General features: G+C 44.2%; 1 protein-coding gene and 1 non-coding gene across 2 annotated transcripts; one reads left to right on the forward strand and one right to left on the reverse strand.

Annotated features, from left to right (window-relative positions):
• The first annotated feature begins 1535 nt into the window (after window positions 1-1535).
• On the forward strand, window positions 1536-1699 carry LOC118973285 (U1 spliceosomal RNA). The gene has a single exon (XR_005062552.1). It is a non-coding gene; the product is annotated as a U1 spliceosomal RNA (small nuclear RNA).
• A 12712-nt stretch (window positions 1700-14411) lies between these two features.
• On the reverse strand, window positions 14412-18834 carry LOC108393710 (kelch repeat and BTB domain-containing protein 7-like). The gene has a single exon (XM_037022957.2). The coding sequence runs from the start codon at window positions 17594-17596 to the stop codon at window positions 16616-16618; it is 981 nt and encodes a 326-aa protein (XP_036878852.2). The 5' UTR covers window positions 17597-18834; the 3' UTR covers window positions 14412-16615.
• Window positions 18835-19320: the final 486 nt, after the last annotated feature.

A 19320-nucleotide genomic window follows, 5' to 3' on the forward strand; every position in this document is an offset into this window, starting at 1 on the left:
ATGCAAGGATGGCTCAATATCTACAAATCAATCAATTGGATACATCACATGAACACAAAGAAGGAAAAACTATATGATCATCTCAATAGATGTTGAAAAAGCATTTGACAAAATTCAACATCCATTCATGATAAAAATTCTCAACACAGTAAGTATAGAGGGGGGAAAAAAACCAAAGAGTATAGAGGGGTAAAAAGGTTATATATGACAAACTCACAACTAACATCATACTCAATGGTGAAAAGCTGAAAGCTTTTCTTCTAAGATCAGAAGCAAGACAAGGATGCCCACTTTCACCACTTTTTTTCTGAGATTTCTCAGAAAACTAAAAATAGAAATACCATATGACCCAGAAAGCCTATTTCTGGAATTTACCCAACGAAAAAAAATCACTCCTCTGAAAAGATACATACACTCCTATGTTTATTGCAGCATTATTTACAAAGTAGTACTGGAAGTCCTAGCCATAGCAATCATATAAGAAAAAGAAATAAAAGGCATCCAAATTGATAAGGAAGAAGTAAAATTGTTACTATTTACAGATGACATGATACTATATACAGAAAACCCTAAAGGCTCCGCCAAAACTATTGGAATAAATGAATTCAGTACCTTGCAGGATACAAAATCAATACATAGAAATCCATTTTGTTTCTGCATACAAATAATGAACTAGCAGAAAAAGAAGTTAAGAAAACAATCCCCTTTACAATTGCATCAAAAAGAATCAAGTATCTGGGAATATATCTAACCAAGAAGATGAAAAACCTATACTCTGAAAACTAAAGACACTGATGAAAGAAATTGAAGATGACACAAAAATATGGAAAGATATTCCATGCTCATGTATAAGATACATTAACGTTGTTAAAAGGCTACCCAAAGCAATCTACAGATTCAACATAAGCCATATCAAAGCACCAACAGAATTTTAAAACTAGAGCAAATAATCCTAAAATTTGTATGGAACCACAAAATACCCTGAAGAGTCAAAGCAGTCTTAATAAGAAGACAGCTGGAGGTATCATGCTTCCTCATTTCAAACTATCCTACAAACCTACAGTAATCAAAACAGTGTGCTACTGACACATAGATCAATGGACTAGAATAGAGAGCCTAGAAATAAACCCACCCTTATGTGGTTAATACAAAGGAAGCAAGAATATAAAATGGTTAAAAGATAGTCTCCTCAGTAAGTGGTGTTGGGAAACTGGACAGCTACATGCAAAACATTGAAACTGGATCACTGCCTTATAAAATACACAAAAATAAACTTGAAATGGATTAAAGACCTAAATGTAAGATCTGAAACCATAAAAATCCTAGAAGAAAACACAGGCAGTAAACTCTTACACATGAGCCTTAGTAATTTTATTCTGGATATGTCTCCCCAGGCAAGGGAAACAAAAGCAAAAATAAACAAGTGGGTCTACATCAAAATAAAAAGCTTCTGCAAAGCAAATGAAACCATCAACAAAATGAAAAGGCAACCTCTGAATGGAATAAGATATTTGCACATAAAAATATTTGATAAAATACTTACCTGGCAGGGGAGATACCATGATCATGAAGGTGGTTTTCCCAGGGCGAGGCTTATCCATTGCATTCTGGATGTGCTGACCCCTGCGATTTCCCCAAATGTGGGAAACTTGACTGCATAATTTGTGGTAGTGGGGGACTGCGTTCGTGCTTTCCCCTGTTTAATAACTGTGACTGTTGCCCATTGAGACATAGCCTAGTTTTCCTGCAGACAGTGAATGAAGTGTGCCCACTGAAATAAAACACAAAGTCAAATGACTATTGTTGTTTTATTGATGTAATACGCTGTTTTTAGCTGGGTAGTTTTTATTACCAAGTATTCGGTTTCTCTTCTATTTAATGGAAAACTTCACTTTGGTGGATGTGTATATTCCCTTTTATTTTGTTCTTTAAACAATAAAATTCAAAAAGCAAAAAAAAAATTTGATAAGGGGCTAAAGAACTACAACTCAACAACAAAAACAAAAATCCAATTAAGAAACAAGCAGAGACACTGAACAGAAATGTTTCCAATGAAGCCGTATAGATGGCAACAGACACATGAAAAGAACTCAGTATCACTAATCATCAGGGTAATTAAAATCAAAACTAGAATGAGATATCACCTCACACCAGTAAGAATGGCTAATATCAACAAGACAAGAAACAAAAGGTTTGGCAAAGATGTGGATAAAAGGGAACCCTCATACATTGTTGGTGAGAATGTAAATTGATGCAGCCACTGCAGAAAGCAATATGGAAATTTCTCAGAAAACTAAAAATAGAAATACCATATAGCCCATAAGTCCTATTTCTGGAATTTACCCAAAGAAAACAAAATCACTCCTCTGAAAAGATATATGGACTCCTATGTTTACTGAAGCATTATTTACAATAGCCAAAATAGGGAAATAACCTAAATATTCATCGATAGATGAGTGGATTAAAAAGAAGTGGTGCATATATACAATAGAAATACTACTTGGCCATAAAAACGAATGAAATCTTGCCATTTGTGACGACATGGATAGACCTAGAGGGTATCATGCTAAGTGAAATAAGAGAAAGACAAATATATGATTTTACCTATATGTGAAATCTAAAAAACATAACAAATGAACAAAAAACTCAAATATATTCAGAAACACAGAGTACAGACTGGTGGTTGTCATAGGAGGAGGGGGCAGAGTGGATGGGTGAAATAGGTTAAGGGAAAAAAATTAGTGAGAATGTTTGATTATCTTGATCTGGGTGATGGTTACATGAATGTATACATGTGTCAAAATTCATAGAGCCATACCACTAAGATTGGTGAATTTTATTGTATTTACCTCAGTAAAAAAACAAAACAGCATTCTGGTACCAAGATCTGCAATCTTGACACTGCACACTATGCTCATCTTCATCTCTCTCTGTCCTGTTGACAGTGTCCCCATTGTATATTATTTATTGAAGATGGTTGAATTTATTGAAGTGGTTACTGTTTGTACAATGTCAAAGCCCAATGAGGTAAACTAATTGCAACATAACTTCATTTAGATGAGGTTATGGACTATTTACTGGTGGGTATTACAGCCCAATACCCACATCAGTTAGGTGTGGCTATGTGTTAACAATCTGGCCAATGTCAAGTGCCTGGAAGTGATGTGCACCACTTCCCTCACAGGGGAAAAGTCATGCCCGCCCTTTCGCCTCCTCCCTTTCTGAGGGCTGGCGTATGGACATGAGGTTGGAACCAGGTTGGACCAAGTGAACTGGGACAACACCCTAAGGATAGCAAAACAGGAAAACAGAAAAGCCTGGGTTTCAGGCGACTTTCTAGATGAGGAGCAACATAACAGATTGGATTTTTATATGAGGAACTTCTTGTTTAAACAACTAATGATTTCTATTACATACAACCACACCTATATTCTAACCAAAGTACAAAGTGAGGGAAAACATTACCCCATGATAGTTTCCTGGCACAAAGAAATCCCTGAAGACGTTACAACTCCAGATCACCCTGTGTGTGAAGTGTGTCACTGCTTGATCTTTCAATTATAAGAGACAGAAAAAAAAGAGAATTGTTTTATTCTCTTAAGATGATCTAAATTGAGGTAATATTGCCTAAACTTAGTCTCTGTCTTTTTAAGGCACAAACATAACCATTTTGGAAGAAATATTTTGCCTAACACTTTCATAAAGTCCTTTTTAGCTAGTTTTCATAGAATTAATAAATGTTTCTCCCCAAAAGAATATTCATGATAGAGACATGGTGGGTCTAAGCAGTAATTTTAGCTTTGGCGGTGAGAATGTCAAAGGTTGACTCTGTTAGAGAGAGGTCACTCCCAAAAGACTAGGTTGTTCTAGGGAGAAAAATATGTCTCAGAAGTAGATGGAATGTTGTAGAACATCAGGTCCCCACTCCTCTGTGCCTTGGACCATGTGAGTCCTCAAGATTAAAGATCTGAGGAATACAAGATTGATTAAACAAATGGCTGAGTCCAGAAGAGGGAGGGCCCTTCCCTCTTTTCTGCACAGAACCTATTAGCTTTGTAGTATTCTGAACCATGGTAACTTCTATGAACAGTATCTTTTGTTTTTTATTATTTTAAGAAAGTCGGTTTGTATATATTAAAAACTGTCATTGGTTCTAAAAATAACATTGATTTTCTTAGGTTTCTGATAGTCACCATTTCTAAAAATAATTTTGCCTCCTAATACTCTATCATATTTGCTATAATGAATGTTCCTTCAAAGTTACTTAGAATGATGAAAAGGGTGTTGATATTTTTAAGCAGGTATGAGGAGAGACTGAGCTTCACAAGTGTCATGTCATCCCTGAAATTATAGTTATGACTATTTACCTTTTTGTTGGCAATGGATCAAAACCTTCCCCTAGATTCTCAACAAGACCAGGTATAAAAATATTTTAAATCCCTTCTCAACTAAGAAGGATGAAAAGAGCTATTATAACTTAATTTCAATCTTTAATTTATATTTAGACAAACCAGTTGTTAATTTCCACTTTATCCTTTTGGGAACCCTGAAGGGCCCCCACCACTAAGATGGCAAACTTTCGGCTTCTCTTCGGGGGTCCTCGATTCCCGCCAGCACCACCTGAAGCCCATTCACCTCTTGCCCCCCCTCCCAATCCCAGCACCTAGCCAACAGCCAACAGCCCCGTAGAAGTGACACCTCAATCAATTCATGCCCCTTTCTATATAACCCAGCACCTTTCCCTAATAAAGCAGAATTCTCCGGTGAATTGCTGCTGTGTGTCGCTTTCCTTTCATTGGTGCCGAAAACCGGGAGACGGGACACCCCAACTGGGCCCCGTCTTCCCCCCCGACACCAGCAGCAGCTTGCCCTCGTCCTCTTTTTCCGGCCCTGGCTCATCACACTCACCACTCCTCCCTGGCCTTTAGGTAAGTTTTCCCCCGGAGTGGGCCACTCTTCCCCGAGCTATCGCAGTGCCATTGACCATGATCGTCCGGCAGGGCCCTGACGCTCGGGGACGAGGAGGGAACTCTCCCCGCCTCAGGGCTTCACGGCTGCAGCGGACCCTCAGGCCCCTCCTCCGATAGTCAGAAACGCACTCACCATCCCTTCCATCAGTGCCGAAACTTTTTAAACAAGATTTCCCCAGAGTAGGACACTCTTCCCCGAGCTATCGCAGTGCCATTGACCGTGATCGTCTGGCAAGGCCCTGACGCTCGGGGACGAGGAGGGAACTCTCCCCTCCTCAAGCCTTCACAGCTGCGGCGGACCCTCAGGCCCCTCCTCCAGCAGCCATAAGTCCCCACCTCAGGCCTTCACAGCTGCAGCAGGCCCTCAGGCCCCCCCCTCCAACAGCCATAAACGAGGTGACTCCTTTGCGGATGAGAACGCTCCCTTTTCCCCCACCCCTCCTCCTTCTGTTTAGTCCGCCGAAATCTGTTCTGTCTGCTGAAAACTCCTAGCGCTAGGTACCTCATGACTCCGGCAAACTGCCTTCTTAGGGAAGTCTGGGTGACGACCCACACTTCCTAAGAAATTCCGACTCGTGTAGGAGTTTCCGCAGACCACCAAGGATCATCGGGGATGCCCTTTGTCTCCTTGCAGTCGGCTTCCAGTCCGAGGATCTCTGTTCGTCTTCCCCTGTTTGTCTCCTTCTCTGTCCTTTAGCCATGGGAGCCTCCTCATCCCTCCCTGAAAGTTCACCTCTTGAATGCCTGCTTAAGCATCTGGCTATCCTCTCCCTGACCCCTGATATAAAACCAAAACTTCTCTGTAAATATTGCTCCCAAGATTGGCCGACATACCCCTAGACAATAACAACCAATGGCCCGCAGGGGGAACTCTTGATCCTAACATTACTCGCAATCTCTTTAACTACTGCCAGCGCCTGAAAAAATGGAAGGAGATTCCCTATATCGAAGCTTTCTGCCTCCTCCTCCCCCCACCCCCTCCCAAGTTCTCCTAGCCTGCAAGCCGTCTCCCTCCCCTCCACACACTCCCAGTCCCTCTTCAATTACCTTTGACCCGGCCAACGAGCCTCCATACAGATTTCCCCCTTCGGCCCCTCCCCCTCCTACAACCCCTCCACCCTCCGCCGCCGCCGCTGCCTCTTTCCCCACAGCAGAAGCCTCCTGTCCTCTCCCTTCCCCTTCTTCTCCTACAACAGCCCCTCCCCCTTCCTCTGCTGCCGCCGCCGCCGCCAACACCACCACCTCTTTCCCCACAGAAGCCTCCCGGTACTCTCCCTTCCACTTCTTCTCCTACAATGGACCATCCCCCTTCCTCTACCGCTGCCGCCCCCGCTGCCTCCACCCCCGCAGAAGCCTCCCGTCCTCTCCTTTCCCCCTCCTCCCCTCCCTCCACCACCATCTCCTCCCCCACCTCACCCCCTCCTCCTCCGTCCCCCTCAACTCCCTCCTCCCGCAGATTGAGCCTGAGCCTTTCAGCCCCCCTCTAACTAAGTTCTAGGAGCCTCCTCCGTCTTTGCCCCCTCACACTCGGTCCTGAAGGCCTCCCAAAATTATCGTGGCTTTGCCCCCATCACCTGTTTCCCCGCACAGACTGAGCCAGAAACCTTCATTCCCCCTCAGACCCGGTCCCGAGGGCCTCCCAAAATTATCACTCCCCTCCAGGAAGTAGCAGGATCCGAAGGCATCGTGCACGTTCACGTCCCTTTCTCCTTAGGAGATTTAGCCCAACTAGAGAAACACCTACGTTCCTTTTCCACTGATCCCATGACATACATCAGGAAGTTTCGGTGGACCCTCCAGTCTTACAGCCTCACACATCATGACATTTTCATACTCCTGGCCAATACTCTCCTCCCTGAGGAGCGTAGATGAGTTTGGGACTTCGCCCAAATGCAGGCTACTGAAACCCACAGGACTGACCCCACCTATTCCCCTGGCCCCACTGCTGTCCCCGAACAAGACCCATACTGGGATTATAACACCGCCGTGGGTCTCCACTCTCAAGATATTTTTGTATCCTGCTTAATAGCAGGTCTGAAAAAGGCAGCTTGTAAAGTAGTCAATTTTCAAAAGCTCCAAGACATAATTCAAAAGAGAGCCGAAACCCACTCCGAGTTCTTAGACAGACTCACTCAAGCCCTATTACAGTTTACCAGCCTGGACCCAGAAACACCTAAAGGAAGACATGTCCTTATGACATACTTCCTAGCTCAAAGCTACCCCGACATTAAAGCTAAACTCAAAAAGTTAGAACAGGGCCCCACTACCCCACAGACTGAGATCCTAACAGTGGCCTTTAAAGTCTTCCATAACCGGGAGGAGGAGAAAGAATGCCGTAAACAAAGGCTGATCAGGCCAATTTCCAAATGTTGGCCCAGCTGATAAAACCACAACCTGGGCGCCCCTCTACAAACAAGCCCCCCCCAAGAGCCTGTTTCAAGTGTGGAAAGGAGGGACATTGGTCAAGGGCGTGCCGCTTCCCCAGATCTACTACCACCCCATGCCCCAGATGCCACATAAAAGGCCACTGGGGGTCTGATTGCCCAACCACCCGAAGGCGAGGCTGGACGAACAACCCCCATCCTAAGCCCGCCGTAGTGGGGCTTGCAGAAGAAGATTGATGGGGCCTGGGGGCTTCTCGCCCGACCATTTCCATCACCAAACAGGAGCCCAGGGTTACTTTAACAGTAGACGGTCGCCCCATCTCCTTCCTCCTAGATACAGGAGCCACCTTTTCAGTCTTGCGAGAATACCGGGGCCCTACCACGCCAGCCATTAGTCCTATAGTCGGGGTAGGAGGTAAACAGGTTTTCCCATTAACCCCCCCCCCTTTTATGCACAATCCTAGACAATTCCATACCTTTCTCGCACTCCTTCCTAGTTATGCCCCAGGGTCCCATCCCTTTACTAGGACAAGACATCCTTTCCCTCCTCCACGTTTCCATAACTATATCCACTCCCACAGCCCCCAGTACTCCCTTTCTAATGGCCCTCATAGCCGATGACCCCCCTCTACCCAATGAAAGCTCCAGTTCCGCCCTCATACACCCTGTAAATCCCAAAGTTTGGGACATTACAAGCCCCTCCATGGCCCTACGTCCCCCTGCCTCTATCAAATTACGTGACCCCTCTCAGTATATCTGTCAGGCCCAATACCCCCTAACCACTTCAGCCCTCATAGGCCTCCAATCCATCATTCAAGATCTCTTAAACAAAAATTACCTCAGACCCACTTACTCCCCATTTAATACCCCCATATTAGCTGTTAAAAAAACCAACGGATCTTTCCGCCTTGTCCAAGACCTTCGCCTCATTAACATGGCCGTTGTCCCTATCCATCCCTTAGTTCCAAATCCATACACCCTTTTATCGCAGATCCCTACCTCAGCATCCCACTTCTCAGTCCTAGATCTCAAGGATGCATTTTTTTCTATCCCTCTAGACCCCTCCTCCCAAGATTTTTTCACCTTCACCTGGAAGGACCCATGCACCAGACATTCTGAACAACTTACTTGGACAGTTTTGCCACAAGGCTTCTGAGATAGTCCCCATATTTTTGGACAAGTCCTAGCTCAAGACCTCAAACAGTTTCATCATGATCACCCCGAGTCCACTTTATTACAATATGTAGATGATCTTCTACTCTGCAGTCCCTCATGGGAACAGTCTCAACTTGACACTGCGTCTCTACTTAACCTTCTAGCTTCCAGAGGTTACCGGGTATCCCCTGTCAAAGCTCAAATCTCTTCCCCTTCTGTCACTTACCTTGGATTCCTTCTGTCTCAACAAAGAAAGTCCATTACCTTAGACAGAAAATGACTCCTCTCTGACCTGCCCGTTCCCAAAGCCAAGACAGAAATCCTTTCCTTTCTAGGCCTGGCTGGGTATTTTAGAGCGTGGATCCCTAGCTTCTCCCTGTTGGCAAGACCCCTATACGACCTCAGCAAGGGCCCCCCTGAAGAACCATTATCATCCTCACCCCGACACTCCTTCATTAAGCGCCATCAAGCCCTTGTGGAAGCTCAGCTCTCCATCTCCCTGATTTGTCAAAACCCTTCTCATTATACATTCATGAAAGGTCCAGTCAAGCTCTAGGAGTCCTAGGCCAATATTATGGCCCATCCTTTTCCCCAGTAGCTTATCTTTCCAAGCAATTAGACCCCACAGTTTGGGGATGGGCACCCCTGCCTACGGGCATTAGCCGCTAGACAGCTCTTGCAGAAAGAAGCTCATAAACTAACATTCGGAGCGCCCCTTACCATTCTGTCCCCACATCACCTAAAAGATCTCTTAACCTACAAAAGTTTACAGACTCTCCCTCCCTCCAGACTCCTGACCTTACTATCCTCTTTCCTCCAAAATCCAAACATTTCTTTCCTCTCCTGCCAGCCCCTGAATCCAGCCACTCTTCTTCCTCTACCCTACTCTCCTCATACTCCCTCGCATGATTGCCTAGAAGCCCTTCACAACTTCCTTCCATGCCACTCCACGATCTCCGAAGGAGCCCTCTCACACTCCAACCTCATCTGGTTTACTGATGGGTCCTCCTTTAAACAGGAGGGCACCCACTACGCAGGATACGCAGTAGTCTCCCTCGAAGATGTCATTGAGGCACAAGCCCTAGCCCCTGGTACAACCAATCAGCAGGCCGAACTCATTGCAGCCACCAGAGCTTGCACTCTGGCCCGGGACATGTCTCTCACATTGTACACTGACTCCAAGTACGTATTCCACATTCTCTTGTCTCACATGGCAGTATGGAAAGAACGAGGCCTCCTCACCACAAAAGGAAATTCCATAACTAATTCAGCCTTAATTACTAAACTTCTAAAGGCTTCACAACTCCCACACCGACTAGGCATAGTCCACTGCAAATCACATCAAAAGGATGACTCCCCCATTGCAAGAGGTAACAACAAAGCCAACAGAGTAGCCCGGTCAGTTGTCCTATCAGAAGACACACCTGACAACAATCCATCTGCCCTTGCGGTTTTAGCCTTATCACAACACACCCTCTTCTCCCAGGATAGAGTTTCTCTTCTGCCTCTTACATGATCTGTTCCATCCCAGCCCCCAATCCTTGATCCATTTTTTACAATCTTTTTTTTCTCTCTCTCCTGAAGACAAAACCCTACTTAACCAAATCACCTGCAAGTGCACCATCTGCCAACGCACTAACCCTAATACCCCCCTCAAGGCCTGACCCTTCCCGGCTCATCAAGCAAGGGGTAATGTCCCCGCTGCAGATTGGCAAATAGACTTCACTAACATGCCCCTTGTGTTAGTAGATACATTTTCAGGATGGGTCGAAGCTTTCCCCACCACTAACAAATGAGCATCCACGGTTGCCTCTATCCTCCTCACCCAGATCTTTCCTAGGTTCGGGATGCCCACTTCCCTCCAATCAGATAACAGCCCTGAGTTCACTGCCCAAATTATCCAGAACCTCTCCAAGTCGCTCTCCCTCCCCTGGCATTTACATTGTCCTTATCAACCACAAGCTTCGGGAAAAGTAGAAAGAGACAATAGGACTCTAAAAGACATCCTGACCAAACTATCTCTAGAACTACACCTTGACTGGGTTCGCTTACTTCCCTCAGCTCTACTCCGCATTCGGGCCCTCCCAAAGAAACCTTCCTTCTTGTCGCCCTTTGAGATCATGTACGGCCGCCCGATTCTACCCCCGGGGCTCCCTTCCCACAAAGGACCAATTCCTCCCAATATGGCCCTTCCACTACTCTCTCTCCTCCGCACTGAATTGTGGAAATATCAGGATTGACTCCTTCCTGATCCATCCGCCTCCCAAAATCCTCCTGTCTTACAGCCCGGCCAACTTGTGTTTTATAAGCCACCACAGGATCGGCCCTCTCTCACCCCGAAATGGGAAGGTCCACACCCAGTTATTCTCTGCACCCCCTCAGCCACCAAGCTCTCACTGCCTGATAACTCTGTCACCCCTTGGATTCATATCTCCAGGTTGAAACCAAATACCCAAGACCCACCTTCTCTGGACACCCAAGACCCATCAGTCACAATCCAGAGTCCTTCGGATACAGCCCAAGACGCTGTCTACTCTACCACGCCTCATCCCTCTGATCCCTTGAAGCTCCGCATCTCCCGTGCACCCCCTTTGCCATCCATACCCGAAACATGACTTTTTCCTCCTTTACTGCTCTCTCGCTTTTTTCCCTCATTCCTATTGTCTTCCCCGCCGCCCCACCCTCCTTTGTATGGCGATTCAAAGTCAGGCAGACTTACACACAGCATCAAACAAAAGTTACTGCCCTCATTGCCACATCAGACTGCCCTCTGAAAGGCTGCTCTGAGCCTTTGTACCTCCACTTTCCTCCCTCCACTGAAGTATTCATTTACAGCTACCTTTATTCTCCCTACCTCTGCTTCTTCTATGACCAAAGACAAGCCTATTGCAGGCAATGGCAAGACACCTACGGGGGATGTCCCTACTGGTCTTGCAACATTCACTACATGGGTGAGTTCCAGTACCCACAGTATTACTCCCCCAACCGTTTCATGAAATATCCCAACGGCTCATTCTCCTTATCAATCCCAGATCCCTGGGACCCTTGATGGGCTGCCGGAGTCACAGCCTCAGTTTACTATGGGGGGTCCTCGACCCCCCACGGTACCCTTCATATCTCTCGAAAGTATGTTCCCTCTCATTCCCAGATCTCTCAAGTTGCATCAGATAGCAGACATTCCTAAAAAGTCATTATCCAAACTCTTGACGGCGCCTCTTCATATTCTTATCCCCGCCCCTCTTCCCATTTCTCCTACTCTTCATTACAGCTCATTCAGGACACCACCATCTTTCTCAACCACACCCTTAACACAGCCAATTGTTTCTTGTGCGCATCACTACAGCGCCCACTGCTGGCCTCCGTGCCCCTTAATATTTCCAACTACTCCTTCCATGCAGAAAGACAATCCCTCTGCCCCCTGGCAGACATACCCCTATGGGAACCAGAATACGCAGATAATCTCACCATCCACCACTGTGTAGGCCCAACTCCACCCACCTCCAGCGCACTTCACTGCCTCTCTATCTACACCCCTACCTCCGGCTCTAAGACTTTTACGCAACCGGGACACTTCTTTTGGTGTAATGGCAGTCTTTTCAACTCACTGCCTCTCAACTCCGATACACCCTGCATTCTCGTTACCCTAATCCCACAGTTTACACTTTACAGCATGGCAGAATTTCTTGAGCTCCAACCTCCCTTGCCCTCGCGCACAAAACGAGCTGCTTTCCTTCCCATCATGGTCAGTAGCTCTTTGATCACCTGAGCCATTGGGGCAGGGTTTTTGGGAGAAGCCTTGGGTCACTCTCTGTGGGCAGTTAGAGATCTCAACGCCAAACTTGAGGGAGCCCTGACATCCACTGCCGATTCCCTAGCCTCTCTCCAAAGACAGGTCACTTCTCTAGCTAAGGTCACCCTTCAAAACCAGCAGGCCCTAGATCTGCTTACAGCTGAGAAGGGCGGCACCTGCGTCTTCCTCTGGGAAGAGTGCTGCTATTACATCAATGAATCCGGCATTGTAGAAACTGACATTACCAAACTCACTGACCTTGCCTCCACTCTGCTTCCAATTCCAACCCATTCTCTTCAATACTAACAAACCCCCTCCTCACCTGGCTCTGGCCCATTGCAGGCCCCATAATAATCATTCTTCTCGCCTGTCTCTTCTTACCCTGTATAATAAAGTTCATCAAATCAGAAAAATCTCTAATCAAGCTTTCAACCAGCTTTTACTCAGGAACTACCAGCTTCTGGCCACAGAAGATCCCTCACCCTCACGTGACCTCCTCACCACACGCTGAGATGGACCCCTCTTTCCACTGGAAACTGTTCCTGGAAACAATGGCCGCAGACGCCTGGCCCCTGACACCCATATCCTCTTGGCACCATTGGAATCAACAGGTCCTCGACCTATGGTTACAGGGAACCTTAATTGATTTCCAACCTGAAGAAGTCCACATCTACTCATCCTTAATGTAGGGAGTCCTATCAACCCTTTCCTCCCGGTCCTCAAGCCCTCACTCCCTTCTCCGCCCCCGTTCAGCAGGAAGCAGCCAGAGAGAAAGCAACGTCCACAACCCCATAGAGGAGAAAGAGGGGAATGAAGGCCCCCACCAGTAAGATGGCAAACTTCCGGCTTCTCTTCGGGGTCCTCGGTTCCCGCCGGCGCCACCTGAAGCCCAATCACCTCTCGCCCCCCTCCCAATCCCAGCACCTAGCCAACAGCCACCAGCCCCGTAGAAGTGACACCTCAATCAATTCATGCCCCTTCCTATATAACCCAGCACCTTTCCCTAATAAAGCGGAATTCTCCGGTGAATTGCTGCTGTGTGTCGCTTCTTTCCTTTCAAACCCTAATGCCACTTATTGTTTGAATTTAACTTGTAAAAATGTAGGTTAAGTTTTTCAGACTTTAGGAACAGATACAAAATATAATTAATGTCACTCCAAATCTTACAAATAGCAGTCCTGAAAGCAACATTATATTGAGCATTTGCTAAAACATGTACTGATTAATTGGAAAACTGAGACAAGAGGGCTGTCCTGTCAAGAAGGGATTTCAACACTGCTAGGTGTACCATGCACTGCACAAGCAAGGGTTCTATGCATTTAGCAGAAACACTGAATTAAAAGGTCAGAAAGTCTGGGTTCTAGTATGAGTTTTATTTGTTACTACTCACATACAAATCACTTGTCTATAAAATAATGGTTTACATCAATTTCCTAATTCACAGAAACATCATGAAACCAAAATTCTCCCCAAGAAAACCTCTTTGTAAACCAAGATATTACTGCTATTTAGCTTAAGGCTTTAACTCAAAAGATAAAAATAACAAATTGGAAAACCACCTTATAAAGCAGTTGTATACCTTAATTCTGCAGATGGATATTCTGCTTGGGATCAAGCATTTTCGTATCTCAACCTGACAAAACAAAAAGTTATCAACAAAGAAGTCACTGGTGACGAAAAAATTAAAAAATAACACAGTTGAGAAATAGCTTTGTGTTCAGTACAGTACTTATAACAACCCTGGTATTAAATGGAGCAAAGTTTAGCTTTAGGCCACTAAAGCATGTTTGCCATTTTGAAGGAACACATATGGCTAGGAAAAGCATCTTATTTCACAAAAATGTTAAATAGGAATGTTTGGCAGAATCTTCCAAAATGCCAGTCAAAACAGCTAAGAAGACTTTCTTTTAACCTTTCGTATCTTCCCCTCTCCATTTTCATCCTACGGTATTTCATTAAAAAATTCAGCTCCCTATATGATACAAAATCCTCTGTACTCTGCCAAAGTGTAAGAAATGTTAGCATTCTGTCATTAGAGAATAAACACAAAAGAGGAATTAGCATGTTATTGAATGAAGATTCAGGAAGATAACTCTAACTGGTTAAAATGTATAAACCCTAAACATCTGGTCATTTATTATGCATATGTACCATCACAACCTATCCAGTAAACACTTAAGAGTCTTTAAGAGTTTCTTGCATTTAACAATGTCAGTTTTGTATGATTTAGTCTCTCTTCTGTGCTTCTCTTCACATACACATGATTTAGTCTCTCTTCTGTGCTTAGTCTTTAAGAGTTTCTTGCATTTAACAATGTCAGTTTTGTATGATTTAGTCTCTCTTTCTGTGCTTCTCTTCACATTATGACAGTGACAGAAAGAAACAAAGACTGGAGCATAGTTCACAGAGAAACACAGACCAGATAAAAATACCATAATAAAATAACATATATACCACTGCTTAGGGAAATATTTTAGGCTAAATATACTTTCACTACAGGCCCCAAATGCCATCATCCACTTATGTTATTTAACTGTAAACTCTAATACAAAAATACCTTTAAGCTGATAATAACATTTAGTGACTTATAAAACTGACAGAATATTTCAATGCTACACAAAACATTTCTATACACAACCTAAAGTTTTAAACTTCTTTGCTGGCACTTGATTTTGTTAGTTGATGGACGCAATAACTACTGATCTCAATGAAATACCGTTCTTAGCTTATATGTATTTTCAAAACTTCACAGAACAGTAAAGAATAATCACATCTTGTTGATACATCTAACATGAACACCAAAATCGTTCAGCCAAAATATTTTAACAATCACCTGAAATTTTGAAGGCAATACATACAAATATACATAATCATTTCCAGTGTGGGTGGGGGTGGTGAGAGGGGGAGATTGTTCTAGTTCAATGAAGCATGTATCAAGTACAGATAAAAAATATGAACCTATAAAGTAAGTTACTTTTTTAAAAAAAGGTTTTTGGATAGATGACACTACTATAATGGAATTTTTTAGATGGAAAATTGGCACTATTTGTGAAAACCGATTTTATATTACAAATTTAAAACTGAAATTTCATTTCAAACAGTAGAATCCTGTTTGTTTTTTCTTGTTTCTTTTAATGAGCATACAAGCCTTTCTCTCTGTATGTATTATTGCAAAAAAGAATCACCATTCAGTCACACTAAACATATATACATTTTTTTCCTTTACAAAAAGGTAGGAAACTAAACTAAAACTTAGAAAATTATATTTAAAGTAGAACATGTTTTGTAAAAACCCACCAGCTTAAAGTTTTGGAAATCTGCTACCCTGTTCTGAAGGAAAATTTATTCTTTCAAAACCCTATCTAGTAATTCCTATCCAACCTGTTATCTATTTTAAAAATGAAAATTAAATTTACAGTACTTGTGGCACTGAACAGAATATAAGACTTAATAATAGATTAATTGGTATAATCAAATATATTTAACAATCAAATCAATACTGGACTTTCAGAACAGTAAATTATTAAATAAGTTGATTTGAGTGTTTAAATCCTAGCATTAAATTACATTACTATTTCAAACAATACCCTTTTGAAAGCAAACCTGAAACTGATCAGCTTTTTATTATTCCAGCAAAGGAAAAGAGTTTCTCTTTTAAGATACTTTCCAAAGCAGTAGAAATAACTTAGTGTTTCAAGTTTTTTAACCTACATAAACCCTGCTTATCTGTGCATTTCACTGAGGGGCTACCTGAACCCACAAATCATCATCAGAGAAAGAACTTAACTCCCTGACTCGGAGTCTAATTAACTAAATCCACCTAAATCTCGTTCAGTACTAGATTCACTGGGTATAATACCATCTTCCTCAGTGAGGAAACTGACCAGGTTCAAGGCAGGAAGGATAAACTCAGGCTGAGAGGCAAAAGAAGTTAGAATCAAACTGGAATAGGCCTAATGTGGTACCTATATTAATCCACTGGTCTCCTGTCCTGTCATATTCACACAGTCCCTTGGTTCTTCTTCCATTGCGGGGTACATGGGGTGATCAGAAACAATTTTTGCCCATGGTTGATAATCCGGCAGTTGTTGGTCTCTGACACCAAGGGAATATTATTAATCTGCCTCCATTCTCCTCTGACTGGATTGTAAACCTTCATGACTGGGATGTCACAGATGCAACAGACCTCATCATTGAAGACACAGGCTTCCTGAAAGTCATTGCACTTAAGAAAAACACACTTCAGCTACATATTGTGGCTAGCATCATAGCAGAACATGCCCTTACTGTTGAGAGTATATAGTTCTGAGTTACCGTTAGGTTAAAGGATATTTTTTAAATGGGGTAGTAGAGCCACCAATGCCCACTGGTTCCTCTGAATGCTGCTGTAGCATTCCACTTCCTTCCATTTCATTCCGGTAATAGGGTCTCACCCACCCAAAATGTAAATGTAGCCATTTGAGGTATGCCACATCCATGCCCTCATAGCATAGCAAGTGATCTGCAAGCTGCTGCCAACTATTCTGGGCTGGTTTATACACCCAGAGGTCTTTCCTGGGCTGGGCAGCTAGATAGATGTCATGGTCTGGAGAGAGACAGACAGCTGAGGAAGTGATAGCCTTCGTGTGAGCCAAGCTGGTCAAAGGTGATGGCATTGTGTAGATGTCGCCTGAGTATGCGTCATAGCAGAGAAAGGGATCTCTGGGATGCCCAAAGAAGATCACCATCTCCTTGGCACACATACCCAGCCTCTGGGGCGGGTTTTCTGCTGCAGGAACAACAGAGCCGCTGCTGCTCTCTGGCTTTGGCGCCGGAGACTTGTGTAACATGTCACCATATCGCATTTGCAGGGCACCCTCAATAAGGTCCAGGCAGTGCTTCTTCACAATGGGCTTGGTCAGCAGCCCTTCCAGGTAATCTCGATCTTCATCAGTGAAGTGCGCCCTGCGGACACACTTGAAGACTTCTGCTGCACTGGGACCCCGCTCCTTGGGAGTCGCCTCCAACCACTGCACAGCCACGTGACACACTGTCCGTTCGCCCTCGATATCGACACTATCCAGGCGCAGGACTGCCAGCAGCTGGGCCAGGGTCAGATCTGCCAGAGTCTCCTCCCGAACTGAACCCATGCGGCTGAGCTGCTTGAAGTTGTGGGCTATAAAGGACTGAGCCTGTGACCGCAGCTTGTGGTGGTCGAAGGAGTCAGCGAACTTGAGGATAGCAGTGCAGTTGGCCAGATCAAGGCGGTGGGCTAGGAAGGAGGCACAGGCTTCCCGCACGTACTCTAGATGTAGCATGTCCGAGGCCGCGTAAAGGCGCTGGACATTGGCTTCACTTAGCTATACGCGCGTCGTAGAAGGACCTGAACTGTGCCAGCAAAGCTGCAGAATGGGCAGTGTCCTTCAGCTCCTCCGGGCCCACAAGCCGAGACCGTAGGCTTGTGAATCCTCTTGGGACGCCTCCCTCCACGGGGACTGGCAAGGCGGCGAGAGCGCGGAGCTTCTTCCCGGGACTGCATGGTGGCGATGGCGGCGGGCTATTAGAGGCGAGAACGGGGCCAGGACACGGCTCTGGCTCCTCCTCACCCTCCTCTCGCTGGCGCTAAAAATGCAGTGTCTCAGGTGAGACAGCAGTACAAGTGCACTTACTTAATTAGCCCTATGCTGCGGTGCCGTCTTCCTTTATCGCTTAGACAGTGCTGACACCCTTTTCCGCCTCAGCCCCGCCCTCACAGTGCAGCTGGCTAAAGCCAAGAGAGCCGCCACCGCGGCTCCGGCAAAGTGGGTAAGCCTCCAGAACTACAGCTCCCAGGCTGCCTTTCGCGCCCCAAGGCATGCCGGGCCCTCCAGACTCACGGGCATAGGCTAAAGGACAGAAACCGCTTTGCCTTCGGGGAGTAGTAGATTCAATAGTATTCCGTGGTTTATCAGCCATTCATTGTTTCGGCTGACGGCATTAGAAATCACAGTATCTTTTTCATTCGGTTTTATGGTTTAGAACTTTGAGTTGGGAATCCAGATTAGATGCCAGTTCCACTGTTTATCAATTGTTTGACCTCTCAGAACTGTCTCCTGTTTTCTAAAAGTAGTAACAGTAGTATCTCAGCATTGTGTGCTATGCTTCATAGATTAAATGAAATAATTGTGCAGGATATATAGGATACTCTGAATATTTGTTAATTAGTAGATTAATAAAGTACTTAAGCAGTACCTATAAAATTCGATTAGTTTTAGTTTTCTTATAGCATTTGTGAAAAATGAAGCACCAACTCATTTGAAATGATGAGCCTGTAGGAAAAAATTTAAAACTCTGCAGGTTTCTGTAGATATTTTAAGTATTTTTTTTAATTAGTAGATTTTATTTTTAATATCATTCTGGAAAATAAGCAGAAATTTACAGGGAGCTCCAATATACTCGACCCCTTCCCAGTTTCCCCCATTATTATCTTGCATTGGTATATGCATTATTACAAGTTTTAAATGTATATTGATGTTTATTATTAATTAAACTATAGTTTATATTAGGGTTCATTCTTTGTGTTGTACGTTCTGTGGGTTTTGAAAAAGGTGTAATGTCATGTATTTACCATTATAGTAACATACGGAATAGTTTCACTCCCCCATCCCAACTTCAAAACCATTTATCCCATTGTCTAGGTAGTTTTACTTTTCCAGAATTTCATATAGTTGAAATCATACAGTGTGTAGCCATTTAAGATACCTTCTTTCATTTAGCAATATTCATTTTCTATACAACATTTTAAGTATTCAGAAATACCTGCACCACCATTAAATTGTGGTCACAGAGAGCCGTATGTACAGCTTGTCCCAAGAATGCAAATTAAGAATATAAATGGATGCTTTGGTGGTCTTACAAGTCAGTATTTCATGTTTGGAAAGTGGTGCTGAAGCATCTTCATTAAAGCTCTTAATATAAATGTTTATAACTAGTTTCATACAGCTCTTTTCACTACCATCCCCAAATTAACTGATGATTCTGGAATTCTAGTTACTAAGGAGAA

The sequence above is a fragment of the Manis javanica genome, chromosome 9 (genome assembly GCF_040802235.1).
Source record: "Manis javanica isolate MJ-LG chromosome 9, MJ_LKY, whole genome shotgun sequence".
NCBI lineage: Eukaryota > Metazoa > Chordata > Mammalia > Pholidota > Manidae > Manis > Manis javanica.